This window comes from Pteropus medius, unplaced genomic scaffold (assembly GCF_902729225.1).
Source record: "Pteropus medius unplaced genomic scaffold, Ma_sr-lr_union100, whole genome shotgun sequence".
NCBI classification, from domain to species: Eukaryota; Metazoa; Chordata; class Mammalia; order Chiroptera; family Pteropodidae; genus Pteropus; species Pteropus medius.
This window is the reverse complement of record NW_024352790.1, coordinates 897,335-911,998: the sequence shown is the minus strand read 5'-3', so window position 1 is coordinate 911,998 and position 14,664 is coordinate 897,335. Positions and strand designations below refer to the sequence as shown.

Here is a 14,664-nt window from a genome sequence, read left to right as displayed (position 1 = left end):
AAACCCCAGTCCAAGTCCGAAGGCCCAAGGACTAGGAGCATTGATATTCAAGGGCAAGAGAAGACAAATGTCTCATCTCAAGCACAGAGAGCAAATTTGCCTTCCTCTGCTTTCTGGTTCTATTCAGGCCATCAACAGATTAAATAGATTAGATGATGTTCACCAGAATTAATGTGGGCTATCTCCTTCACTGTCATGGATTCAAAGGCTAATCTTTTCTGTAAACATCCTCACAAACACTTCTAGAAATGTGGGCATCCCTTAGCCCAGTCAATTTGACACATAAAATTAACCATCACACCAACGGTACAAAACATGAAAATAGCCTAATTAAATAGGTGAATAGACCTAGCTCTCTAATCTAACAGAAGCAAAATAAAAAAAGCCAAAAGCCACAGCACCCAATTCATGTATCAAGCACCTTCAGTAGAATGTAATCGAAAATTTGAAAAACAATAAACAGAACTTTACATTTTATTTAAAAAGTAATAACATGTATGAAGAACACAAATTTCTATTAAGAACGGAGGTTTATTAAATGCTATGTAGTAAAATACTGAGCCCACTCTATTATACACAGGCTTGATGTTCTAACAAATAACACTGTGCCTCAATTCAGGAAAATTCGTGACACCAACACAAGGTGGAATTGTGGGGACCAACAAATGGAAATTTATCTTCTCTTCTTCAACAACTGCAATACTGATGTTCAGAAATGTTTAGGCATTGGAAAAAGCCTGTAAAGTTTCCTGAGTAGTCCATTAAACAATTCTTAAAATTATGTTACCCTAATGGAAAACATGAAAGTTTTATGATGGAAACATCATTTTAATATTTATTATCTTCAATAACTGAGAACTACAATCCTGAAACTGTTTTATGCCATATGAAAGTCTTTGGAGTCATCCTAAGGCTTTCCAGCACAAGGTATATTTCAAGGCAATTTATCAACGACCAAATTTTCTTGAACCACCAAGCTAGTGATATGCAAAGATAAAAAGAAAAGTCAAGGTTAGATGATTATTTGCCAAATAACAAGATCTAAAATATATTGGAGGAAAATAAGGACATAAGAATGAGTGGATACTGGATGATAATAGAGATGGCTAGCAATAGGTACCGAGACTAATTAGCATTAACTAGCATATAACACATTTTTATTCATTAGTCAACATTTTCTTTCTGAATAAAATTATTTCAAGGTAGCATTTCTAAAAACTAAATTGGTCCATTCATTTTTTTCAAGTCAGTCACAAAGAAACTTCGATTCTGAATATCTAAAGTTATAGGTGATCACATTTTGATTATTTACTCCTAAGAATATCTTGCATCCTCAGCCATGGCTCTTGAATACATGGTCTCTTAAGAAAATATCACTAAAATAGAACAGATGTTGGAAAAAATACTACTTACCTACCAACAAAACCAATTCATATCAATTAGCTCACACAGAATTAAACCAATTTATATTATTTAGCTTGCACAGAAGCTAGATCTTATTCCTTTTAAATAATCTAACCAATCGTATATAAAAGTAATTATTCAGAAAATCACACTTAAGATTTGCACTCACACTCATTTATAAATATATATTGAGGCTTTGGCCTGAATTTGGTAATTGTAATCCACCCTTTGGTACCCTAACTTTTCCGAACTGGACACTTCATTCTATGAATATGATCATCAATGACAGAACTTAAAGATAAAGAAAAGGAGCTTTAATTTGGATGAAAGAATTTTGTACTCATATTAATAAAAGATATCATGCTTTCAAAAGAATGGAAAAAATAAAATCATATGTGATAATATAGAGTACTACAATCTTAGTAACCCAAAATACAACTATCTCCATCACAGAATTAAGCAGCCAGGCCTAATATACTACGAACCATTTGATTAAAAAGGCTTATAACCAATGCTTTTGACAAGGTAACATTGGTGAAAATAGTTTTAAAATATATAGCCTTGTAAAATGATATATTTTTTAACATTAAAACCTTGTTTCAGAAGTTCCCCGCTTTAGGTTATTACTCAAAAACTCATCATGTTCAAAACTCAAATTATTGTGAGATCTTGAAATCATAAGAAGCTTCTCCTTATTGGTAAAGTCTTTTTTGATTACAGCTTGGGGCACAAGCAACCTTTCCATCGGGTCCTCTTTGTTCTCTAGTTTCATATATCCTTTGCTGTTACTTCGATCCAACCGAGGCCAACTTGGATGCTTCCGCTGTTCTGCCTGAACAGTCAGGGTGGAGGGACCTCGGTCTAAGTCTAGGGATTTTGAATGTGATGAGAGCAAATTCAGAGATGTGTTGGACCCAAACTGTCTTCTAGCAGCCCCAGGAGACAAGAGCTGTCCAGCTGTAGGCCCAAGGGCCACAGAGGACTTGTACTGACTTGACAGTGACTCCCCAATGGAATTATTCCGTGGGAGTGCCATGCCGACTGGCTGGAAGGACTCACTGGTTTTGGGCAAAGGGACCACCAGGGAATCCATGGACAAATTCCTTGACCTACTTTTGAGGTTCTCGGCATCCTCGGTGATGTTATCTATACTGGGCTCATCAATAACACAGTTATTAAGTTTGATCACAGGCAATGTAAAAGCACTGATGGATGACGACACGATTGACTTGGTTTCACATTTCTTAGGGCCGTTGGTCTTATCATCAGTTGTCTGGGAAGAAGGTGGATAGAGGCCAAAGACAGAGACAGAGCTGTTAGAGAGCAAAGGTGGCATAAGATGCCCAAAACTCTTGCTTTCATTTAGCACAAGTTCATCCTCCTCAACAGAGCTGTCCACCCGAAAACTGCTCCTAAAACCTGAAAAAGAGGCAATGGTATTTGCTGCCAGTCTCGAAGCACAGGAGCTCCCATTCTGTTTTACTTCCATTTCTCCCATCAAACCGGTATAGATGCCATTTATATGTTTTTGCTCCTTGATTCTTAGCGTGTGGATGTCAATGACTGTAGAATAGATGTCCCTCATGTGTATAATTTTGGTTTCTTTGTCACGATTCTCATGAAGAATGGCATTAGCACAAATGAAAATGAAAATGCCAATTCCCATTGTGAAAGGGCCCAGCATTTTCATTTTATCAGAATGTAAGTGCTGCTCAAAGAAGCGAACCACCACACCACCTTGGTTCCGAATGACCTGAGTTTCGTTTGTAGACAATGTTGTCTCAGCATCGATAAAATGTTCTTTTTGGGGCCAATATCCAAGGACTGCCATTGCAATTCCTACAATAGAGATTAGCACTCCTAAAATGAGGAAAAATCCAGATGGAGAATAAAGCCGAATTTTTCCTCGAACAACCACAACATCGGCCCGAGGCCGACGCCTGACTGGTTTCTTCTCTTGAGCAGCAGGTGATGGGCTGAGGTTGACATGATGCTGTGATCTGGCAGAGTCTTGCCTTTTCAAGGCGGCCAGGCCAGTTATCACTCCACCAGTGGCTATCATAGCTTGTTCTTTTACTCTGAAAAGAAAGGAAAGATGATAATATAAATGTGTTCTGGAGTATGCTCATCAACTCAACAATTATTTATATATTTTTGTTTTAAGTAATGAAATGGAGCAGAAAAAAAAATTTTTAATTAACCTAGTCTGGGTAGAAGTTTTATTTATTGGCTAATTTAAATCCTGGAAATTTCATTTTTTGGCTGAATTAGTTTTTCTACTGTTAATAAAATGTCAGCTCGAGATATATTTTACTTAAATAATTTTATCACTTATTATATAAAATAGTCCCCTGGTCCTAAGGCATGCTCACGCACACTCTTGCTCCTCTATATCTCATAGACACACACACACACACACACACACACACACACACACACCTCATTATCTGCATTATTTTAAAGAAATGGAAATATCTGTATACTTAAGAGGCCCAAAATAAACAAACCATAGACTTAAAAAAGAGAATACGTTCTGGCATCTCACTGTTGTGAGCTAAGATCACTCTTGTAAAAGTCACCAATAAACTCTTAACTACCACATTTAATTTCTTCCTCTCAATTCTCATCTTCCTTATTTCTCTATTTCCATGGATATTACTGATCCTTCCTTTCTTGAAACTCTTGTCCAGTCTTTCATAATGTTAAGCCTTCCTGCCTCTTCCCTAACCTCACTATTTCAATTTTGGCTCATCTTCTCTCACCTAAAAGTAGACTACCTTCCCCTGAGGATGCTGTCCTTGGCCATCTTCCCTTTATACTCTCCCTCGACACTCATATCCACTCCTACATCTTCCACCATCTCCTTTATGCTAATGAGTCCCAAGTCTATATTTCAAATCATAGCCTGAGTTTCAATTTCACATTTCCAACTCACCATGGGGGAACATATGCGCATTCATGCACCACTAGCAAAGCTGAACTCACATTCTACCAGCAATACTTGACTTTTTGAATGGTGTCAGTTCTCAGGCTTAACTCTTCATAGTCATCTTTAACTTCTCCCTTTCTTCTTCCTCTTATCCTCCAATCAGGTTCTAAGCCCTAGTAATTTTCACTACAAAATGGCTCTCGATTCTACCCCTTCGTTCCAACCTACTCTTCCCAGCCTAGGGCAGCTCTTACTAACTCTTACTAGACCATTATAATAACCTCCCGGTCTTCCAAACTCCAACTTCTCTTCCTCCACAATCAAGCTTACATGCTGACAGCAGATTAATTACCCCAAAACGCAGCTCTGAAGTTGTTTAAAGAATGGAATAATGGATAAAATATTTCCCACTACCTACCAAAGTTTAATCTGGGATTTCGAACCCATAGAATTTAGCTTTATCTCTAACTGCTCCCTTCCATTTACATAAAACTAAGACATAATATTACATAATATTCTCTGTACTCCTTATTATACTGTTTCCGAGATTTTGTTAATAATGTTCCATCCATCTAGACCTTCCTTTACCCACCCCCTCAATCTCACATATTAACATCTGGCTAGTCATCAAAGCTCATATTCCACCTCCTTTACAAAGCCTTCTCTGACTGACTCAGCAAAACCCACGTGAGCTTTCATCTCTCAGAGCATTTTAGCAAGTTTTCTGTGGCACTCGCCATATTATAATGTCTTAGTTCTCCCATGTCTTATGGTCAAACATTAAGTTTAATTCACATTTTTATTATCAGAGGCATTCAATATAGTAGCTCAAACAGGAAATATTTGCTAAAATGCTCAGTAAGGGAGTAAGTAATTCTTCTCCTGAGATTTGCCGAATAACCATCATATTACTATACTAAATTTCTTAGTTAAAAGCATAAACGAAATTAATATCAAAACAAAAAGCAGTGATATATGAGTTGGTAAAATATTTGTCATTATTTGTAATGAATAGTTCTCAAGCTGCCAAATCAGGTAGGAAACAGAGGATATTTTAAAACCCAAAGGTCTCTGGGAAATTTCTGAGAGTGTTTCTTCACAGCATCAAATCTTGTCTTGCAAAGCCAAGCTTTCTTTTTGAATTCTTATTTATGATTTCTGACTTGTGTTTAAATAACAGGGCTGTAGATGGCATCTACAGTTTTAGCTAGCTGAACAAGCTGGTGAATAAATCCTGCTTTCATTGGAGTTATAACTAGGATTAAAATAATTTAATGTTGGAAGAACAAACTATACTATAACCCATAGCTCTAGTCTATGAAATTTATCAAAATATACATACTGAAGTCTAGAACTTCTCCCAAACCTTGGCTAAAACAAAACTTAGTGTCGGCCTATGTTTTCTTAAACCAAAACTGTTTTAAATGTTTGAATAAAATGCTTAGATTAGAGAGCAGCCATCTAACTCAGTTATTCCCATATGGCAGGATTACGATTTAGTCTAAAATCCTTCTCAGTAGAATGAAAATAAGGGCTATTCCATCTGTATGGAATAGTAATTCACAGTGGATTTTAAACCAGAAAAAGGATTTCATCTGGTTTAAAATCCACTGTGAATTACTATTCCATACAGATTCTTAGTCCTCCTCCATTTGTTAAAACATTTTCTGCAGGCAGTGCCGTTTTCTATTCCTGAGGCTGACAGAGGAAAGGGGACTGAAAGAGAAAAAAATCCATATTTTGAGAAAGACAGATGGGGATAGAAGGAGAGTGAGCAGGACTGGGCTCCTTTGTGAGCAAGCAAAGCAAGTTAGACTAGACACAAAGAAAATGAAATGTCAGTTTAAGACTGTGAAAGTTTACTTAAAAAATGAAAGGAGAAAATACTCCTGGAGAAGTTTAGAAACAAAGAATAGGGTAGGGGAAATGAAAGGATCGCACGGCTTCTTCACTCAGTCTATGCTGGCTGGCCAGACCCGGGCAAGGGCACCCACACTCCCAAGGATTAGCAAACTCAGGTTGGGAGCCCCTGTCCTCCTTTAATTCCATTGGAGGCAATTCAACTCTAAGTGAGCCTCTACTGTGACTCAGGGACCCAGCCCCGAGTGGGAAGGCAAAGGTGCACACACTCAGTCACTGCTTCAAAGAACTCGGAACTTAATGAAGAAGGCAGTATATCTACCTAAAACAGAATGAGATGACACCTAGAATGAAAATTTCAGTTAGAGGGACCTTTACAACAAGTTTCATGCAGGCAATAGCATTCTTTTATTCATTACAGGAAAAAATCAAGTGAACAGCATTTTAGGTAAGGTCAAGAGAGAGAAAGGCTGGAGAACAGAGCTCTGACCAGCCTTTTAGCACACAGCTCAGCACTGAGGGAGGAAACCAGGCCAGGCTTGAAAAGAAAGCAAGGCCAGGTCTTGGAAATTAGGAAGTATCATTCCTAAATGATTGAATTTTACACTTATACCAAATAGAGCTGGTGTAAGACACAAATATTGTCATCGTTATCTTAGGAAAATTAATTTCGGTTTGTAGACTGAAGCAGTAAAGCAGGACTGATGTTGGGAAACAGCGTGAGGATGCTAAAGGCAGATTTGCAATAAGAAGCCTAGTGGAACTGTACAACTAGGAGGGAGCGAATGCACAGGCCTCTGCATCTTCAAACCGCAATGTCGACTTGGTCTAACGTGTTCACTATATGCAATAACAGCCTAAATCTACTTTTTTATTTATGCTGCAAAGCCACATCCTACACATTTATCATTTTATGGGGCGGATAGGGACCCTGTTGACTATAGTCTCCTTATTGTAACAAACTATAGCACTCTTCTAAGTTTTAATAATAACAATAACAGTATGAAAGCTAACACACACATTGCTTATGGTCAAACACTATTCTAAGTGCTTTGGGTATGAGAATATATTTATTCTCACAATGGTTCTGGAAGTGGATATAAGCATTATGTCCTCTATTTCACAGATGAGAAGACTGAGGCTCAGAGAGTTTAAGTAATTTGCTTAAGGTCACACAGCTCGGGGGTGACTCCAGAGCCTGTGCTCTTATAGAATTTGAGATAGGGACAGTCTTCCAAATTTGCTTTCACTGAGGTTTTCTTTTCCTGTCAGTTTTCATTTTGATTCATGTTTCCATCAGAACACCAGATCCTGAAGAGGGCTCTTTGCCTTTAAAACTGTAACTATGAATGAACCAACTGCCATTCCTCAGAACACACTGACCACATGGGAAAAACCATGGGGGCCTGTTCCTGGGAGAGCAGCAGGACTCACATTGTTTAGACTCCCTTTGGCAGGTGAAGGTGCAGACTGAGGACGGGTCATCCCCGCCTCCACACTCCTCCTCTTTGCTCTCTACCATCCCTGATAGGGCTGGGTTGGGACTTATTTCGTCCAAGATCCAAACAAAGAATTTTACTACACTGACTTTCATTTTGTTAACTTGAACACAGAGTTTTTTGCTTATCGGTCTCTAGATCCAAAGCTTCATCCAAACTTTTCGAACTTGAGACCTCTTCCTAGGTGGGCATTGTTAATTTGTGTTGATATTCATTCATGTAATTAGCGAAAACTGATGTCTGGTAGGAAGTACAGTAGATACAGGGCTCAAAATATGTTTCCTGGCCTGAAGAATATAATGATCAGCAATTATCTTCTCAAGGGGGCATTCGACTAGTTATAAATAAACCTAACAAGAGGGTCAGCAACACTCGATTTCCATATTCTCCAAAAAAATCATGATTTTTTCAAAAGCCAAACTAAAAGACAGATATGCATATGTTCTGTTGACAAATAAAAAAAAAAAATTAATAGATTGGGTTAACTTTTGGGTGCATACTAATCATCCTATTTTTCATTCCCAGTGTTCAAAAAACAGTCACAATTTTGCTAGCATTCGTTAATAAGATTACCAGTTGAAAACTTGCAGAACACACCTTCTTCATTGTACACACCAAGATCCTACTGGGCTATCTCTAGTCTTGTGCCACCTTACCCATCCATCACGGATCTCAGAAATCATTAGTAGAAATCCAATCACATTCATTACCTTTATCACTGCAGATGTAAACTCTTGAACTCATTTAAGCACTCTATTACCGTCTACTCACCCACCTGGCTCATCTTCCCACTGGACCATGTTAATTCTACCCTTCAGCCAAAAACTTCCTCCTTGACTGAGATTTCTGCCTTATGTGTCATGTGTTAACACTGCAGCATCCCTTCTAACAAGCATATCCTCTCCTATTTTTGCTCCAGTAACAATTTTAAAAGCCTTATTACTGTTGTCCTCTACCCTTCTTACAAGCTTAAGCACATTCTGAAATTTGCGTTTCATAGTACTAACTCATACTGTTTTTTAGTACCCATACCCTCATGGAAGTTTATTCCTTTACACTTAGGTGCTCTCCTGACCAAACTGTGAGACTACTACATATCAGACGTGGTTCCAGATGCATTCACACCCTTATATATGCAGAGTGGAGAGACTTTAGAAGTTTTTGAATCAGACATTCCTTTTAGTCAACTAACAGCCAGAAATGCAGTAAAAAATCCAACAATGAATTAGCAGAAAGAAAAGGATTGGAATTCAAGTTTTCAGACTCCCCATTCAATGTTCCTTTTGGGTGAAATATTCCTTTCTATTGTTTTTCATGCCAGCCCAATGCCTCAAATCATGCCTGGAATGTAATAAGTACTCAGCAAATTTATCTGTTGACTGGGAACTGGCTTAAATTTTATCACTGAAATATGCTAGATGCTAGGACACAAAGTTAATAAAACCTGGTCCTTGATTTTAAGGAGTCTGGTGTCCAGTGGGAAAACAAAGTACACATTTAAAAAGGAACAAATCGATTACTATGATTACGGTAACACTGATGAATGCTCTTCTATTCTATATGGAAGAATCAGAGAGGCTTCCTGGAGGTGGCAACAGTTCATGGATGCTTGGTGCCATCAGTAGGAGTTTGCCATGCAGCCAGATTCTAATTCATCTTTGTCTCTGATTGTTTCAGGAGGATCTTTGCCTTATGATTTCTCTTTATCTTCTCACTTACAGTGTGCCAATTATTTTTAATATATTTGACACTATCTTACTTACATGTTTAAATTTTTATTCTTATCTCGAGGTTTAAAAATTTGCCAGAATGTGAGGCTATCTGCCAAAAGGAAGTAAAAATTAATCTATACCTTCAGGACTAAACAAAAATGTTATACAAAAACCCATGCAGTATCCACAAATGTGACAGATGGAAGTATTTCCTGTTTAAGCTAGAATAGTTTTAAGACTTTCTTCCCAGTAAAGACATTTTAAATTTTTAGAAAAAGATTTCTAATCTATATCTTTATCAGAATTGAAATAGAAATGCCTATGGGTGACTAATAGTTCGATTATATTAGAGTTTAAAAAATTAGAATAGAAATATTTTTTAATGTGTAGCATAATGGTTTTGCATATGGACACTGGAATCAAAGAGACAGGGGTCACATTTTTGCTTCATCACTTGATAGCCACACAGCCCTGGCCAAGTTGTTTTAAACTCTTCATATCTTAGTCTCTCCACCTGTAATATGGCAAAACCTTCTTTAATAGACATTATATAGTATTGCAGAAGACTTAGGGCATTTTGAATCCCTATACACTACTTATTAGCCACTGTTAAAGCACAAAATTCAATAGAGCAAATTTGAAGCTCTCTAATTGGTTTATTAAGTGATTTATAAATTGAGCAGCATCCCATCTACAACTAGAAGGGAACTCTGAGGAGTTGTACAGTGTGGAAGGTTTTTATAGGAAGAAAAGTGAGGCAAGAGAGCTATTAGCCAAAGAAAGGATTATTTTTAGGTCAAAATCACTTTTGAAGAGGAAGGGAAAAGCGAGGGGGTTTATCACGCAGATTGCCTATTCTTATGAAGGGGATGGGTAGGGCCCACGTGACAGATTACCTCACTGGCGGTTACCTGAAAAGTCTAGACTGACTGATGAAGATTACACTTCTGGTGAAGGTCAAAACTGAAATGAGATTATAGGCTTTTAACACATGTGACTCCATTTCGGGTCTGTGGTTTTCTCCTTAACAATACACTTGAACAATTGACTCTACCTCTTGGAGCTTCAGTTCCCTCTTCTGTAAACAAGGACAGTAACAGTATCTATGGGGTTGTTGTAAAGCAAAGGAAATAATGAATGCAGATCACAGCTCAGTGTCTGGGAACGAACATCTACATTAGTAATGTCAGATGTGTCTGATTTTAAGGTCTTTTTAAGGATAAAATAAAGTAATATATATATAAAATATTCACTACAGTGTTGATTATATTAATTTCTCAATAAACAATAGCTATTATTATTAACTCTTTATTGCTTGGTATTATTAACTCCTTCATTGCTCGGCTAGGCAAACCAAAAATATATTTTAATATATTAAGTTAAATAATTAATGATGGCTCACTGACTCTGGAAAGAAAATTATGACTGCAAGTTTGTACTGAGATTTGGAGTCCAAAACTATTGAGTGGAGTCTGTGTATTTTAGTGGTAAAACATTAATAATTTGGTAGTTGCAAAGAAGACTTGAGTTTATAAAAGAGAGAGACAGGTGGGAAATTCATTATAGAAGAATAAATCATAACTTTCTTTTTCTTTTTAATTCATTCCATATCTTCAGATTTGGAGATTTGTGAGAAAAATAATAGCAATAATAAAAACAAGGTAGGAAAACCCAAACCAGTTCGTCTGATGTTTTTACTTCTCTTAATGATGCCACTAAATCAATTGCTTGAGTAATCTAATTGATTACACCATTATGTTTCCATTGGGGCACTTGGCCATAAAACACTGAAAACAAAGAGGAATATGAGGCTTGGGAATATAGCGACTAGAGAAGAAGCCATAAAGTGATATAAAGTGAAAATGTGCAAAATATTAAGTTTATGACAAGAAATTTAAGCTATGTTTTTATGTACATTCTGAAGGTCTTTGTTAGTCTGCCTTGGAAAAAACAGTTTCTTAATATTCAGTATAGTTTTACATTCACATGAATGCTGGAACTAAAGAGACATACAGAAATTTTTGATAATTAGCAGAATGATAGTCAAATCATTAGACATAAAATATGCTTTATGATCAAGTATATCCTAAGCATGTGGAAAATGCTAGGAGCAGAGAATGCACTTGGAAATCTATACCATATATGTCCTTTTTTACTAACCTTCTAAACCTGCCAGCTTGACAAACTGTAAAATATGGGCCTAAACCAATTATGAGCTGTGTAACAATGACAAGGAACAACTGCTCTCCAAGGACTAAAAACCATGAAGCCCACAAAACACAAAAGTCTTCAGGAGGCCAAATAACAGACCCATAATGAGCTGTTAGAAAAAAATCCTGCTGAGACCCAGTGGGAGACATTTTTTGCAGGAACAGAAGAAATTAGAAGCCCATTTCCCCCTAAAGTAGAAATATGCTTCCCACCCTATACCCTAATTCTTCAATTCTGAACAAGCTCTTTCAATGACTGTCAAACTCCCTGTTCACTGTATTTCCTGGTAGGATGTTGACTTGAAATTGGTGTAAAGAAGCTACCCCTAAAGAAGTCAAATATTTACTAAAATGCAGGCGATTAATTGATATATTCCTAGATAAAAAGCTAAAACATTTAAAGTCACAAATTGGACTTTTTATAGCGATCTCTCCTCTGCAGGAGAACATATATGGGAACTTTGCTTAGAGGTATGGTGACCATGTTCATGGAGATAACACTGGAAAGTGAGACTCTATGTAAGCCAATCAGTTTTGCATGTTACCCAGCCTTGCCAATACTGTTAAGGATGCAAAAGGTCTTACTCTCTTCTCTACTGCAAATAAGAAACCATCACTCACCAGAGAAAAACACCATATAAATTAGCAATGAACTGTGTCATCTTTTAATCCACAGTCACACACTATAAATCAAATTTCTTATAAAGTTTTCCAACTGATGGTGCCTCCTGAATATAATGGGAGCACCTACTGATTCATCACTGAAGAAGTACCAATTAATGCCTGCTTTATTTAGAGTTTTTAATCAGAAATCAAAAAGAAAAAATTAATTGACTCAGAGCGGAGCTGGTAAGGAACACAGAGGAAGTGAAGAAAAAAAGCAGGTAAAAGTCAGAAAAGAAGGAAGAAGCAGAGGAAGAGAAGAAGAAGCAGAGGAAGAGAAGAAGAAACGGACTAGGGAGAAAATTATAGAAATTATTGCAAACATTAGCCATCTGAAATGATGAGCAATTACATATTTTCTTATAGGTCTTTACGTCTTTCCAGCGCTTCTTAAAAAAAAAAAATTATATAAGGACAGGAATTGTTTCTTGGGATTGCTGAGATTACTGAATCATCTACCAAATCCTGACTCACAATAGCTAAAAGGAAAAAATTGAGAAGAATGCATAAAATATCAGGAATATAAGAAAGACTGGAAAGAATGCTTAGCAGTATAAACGATTTCAAGGGAGGCTTAACCTAACAGCAACAGAGGATAAAACCATGTCTCCAAAACACCATACATGCATGTTGCCTCTTTCTGCTAGAGAAGGGTATTTTTGGATTATGCCTGAGATATTTTTAGTTTTTAATATCTGTTATACTTTATAATGGTTTGCTTCACTGGTAATTCCTGCACAAGATGGTGATCCAAGAGAAAAATGGACCAAAGACATTAATATCAATTCATAGAAGAAAAAATACAAATGTCCATTTAACAAATGAAAACAGTAAGCAAAGAAATTCTAACTAAAGCAATTTCAAAACTAAAGATATAACTTCACTAATAGACAAAAATGAAAAAAAAAAAAAAGAATGATTGGTTATGCCCATTACTGGTAAGGTGTAAGGAAATAAACTCTAATAAGTTATCAGTGAGAGGACAAATTGGCACTTTTTTGAGATTTATTTGAGAATGACTTTCAAAAGTTTAAATGCCCATCTTCTCCACTCCCTGACCCCATTTCATCTCTATGAATACAGCCTTTAGAAAGATTTGTAGACCTATCCATAAAAGTATGCATTCAGTGCTAATAGTAATGGGAACAATTTGGATGCCCATCAATAGAAAGTTGGCTAACTCAATTATGCTGCATCCCTATAATGGAATATTATAAGATATTTAAAAGGAGTAATACATGCCAATAACAAAAAATGGCCACATTATATTTGGAGATTTTAGAAGAGAAGTAAACAGTAGGATCCTGTTTATGTCGAACATACAGAATGCATGTTTAGATATGTACTGACAGGGTGTGGAAGACACCACTACCCTTAACAGGGCTTCTGCTTAGAGAGAGAGGCTGTGGGTGAGAGGCAGCAGAATGCTCACTTTATATGTAACCGTACTATTCATCTTTTTGTCAGAAGTATACACGGCTCTTACTTCATTTCCACTTTGGAACTCTTAACTAAATACAGAGCAAAAAAAAGGATGCTGAAGTTTGGAAAACAGAATAAAAAGCAGACCAACCTGATACACATTTGGGTAATTAGGTGGGCTTGCTCATGGTAAAAACATGTGTCATGTTTTCAGGCAAAAATGCAGAACTAGAGAAAAAAGAAAATGACTAAAATCACTAACTAGATTAAATCACAAATTCAGAAAAGAAGCACTTACTTATGAGACATCATAATCTTGAGCACAGAAAATAATTCTACCCACCTGGGCAACACATGCATTTATTGGGTACAAAGTAAATTACAGGATGAATTAAGAATTTGTATCTGCCTTTAAGAAATTTATATCTAGAATATGCTCAAGAATAATGCTGTGCATTTCATTGTAAAGCAAATCCTCTGTCAGAATCACCAAATTTTATCTGTGCTGGGTCATCCTGACTTACACAGCTCCCTTCTGGCCTTCAAAGAGAGTGCAGCTTTCTTTCCCCAAAGCTCAGTTCTCACCAATGACCTTCAGTTACTCTCACCTTACAACTTTGATTCACTTAGGGAAACAGGCTTCTTTTTGAGAATATCCTGCAACCTCGGAATTATCATTTTCATAAAGCATGCAGCCGCAGAGGCTAGACATCTTCAGATTCATTATGAGAGGGAAACTGGACTGGGGCTCCAGAAAGAGTTCTTACACTTAACTTGCACATTTATCTCCTCATAAGGATGAAGAAGCAAGACCGAATTTTATTTGATTTTCAAGCTCCAAAATTAAATCTCCGTTCTGCTTCCTGCATTTACTCTGTGTCATCCTTTGTGTGCAGCACAGCCCTGTCTCTACAGAGACCCAAGAGTCATCCCAGTGGGTGAGGGTCTGTTGGGTAAGGCCTTTG

At 36.9% G+C, this 14,664-nt stretch overlaps 1 protein-coding gene across 4 annotated transcripts in view; it reads right to left on the bottom strand.

The window, feature by feature from the left end:
* Window positions 1–456: 456 nt before the first annotated feature.
* Window positions 457–14,664, bottom strand: part of TMEM200A (transmembrane protein 200A) — a 61,177-nt gene continuing 46,969 nt past the window's right edge. For 2 of the 4 annotated variants that reach the window (XM_039849913.1, XM_039849912.1), the window contains exon 2: window positions 457–3,482. In XM_039849913.1, coding sequence (XP_039705847.1) covers window positions 1,991–3,466 — 1,476 coding nt within the window. In that variant the 5' untranslated portion in view covers window positions 3,467–3,482 and the 3' untranslated portion in view covers window positions 457–1,990. Of the gene's footprint in view, window positions 3,483–8,463; window positions 8,484–13,850; window positions 13,928–14,664 lie in introns of those variants that run through there. The other 2 variants (XM_039849911.1, XM_039849910.1) reach the window with 2 other exon arrangements.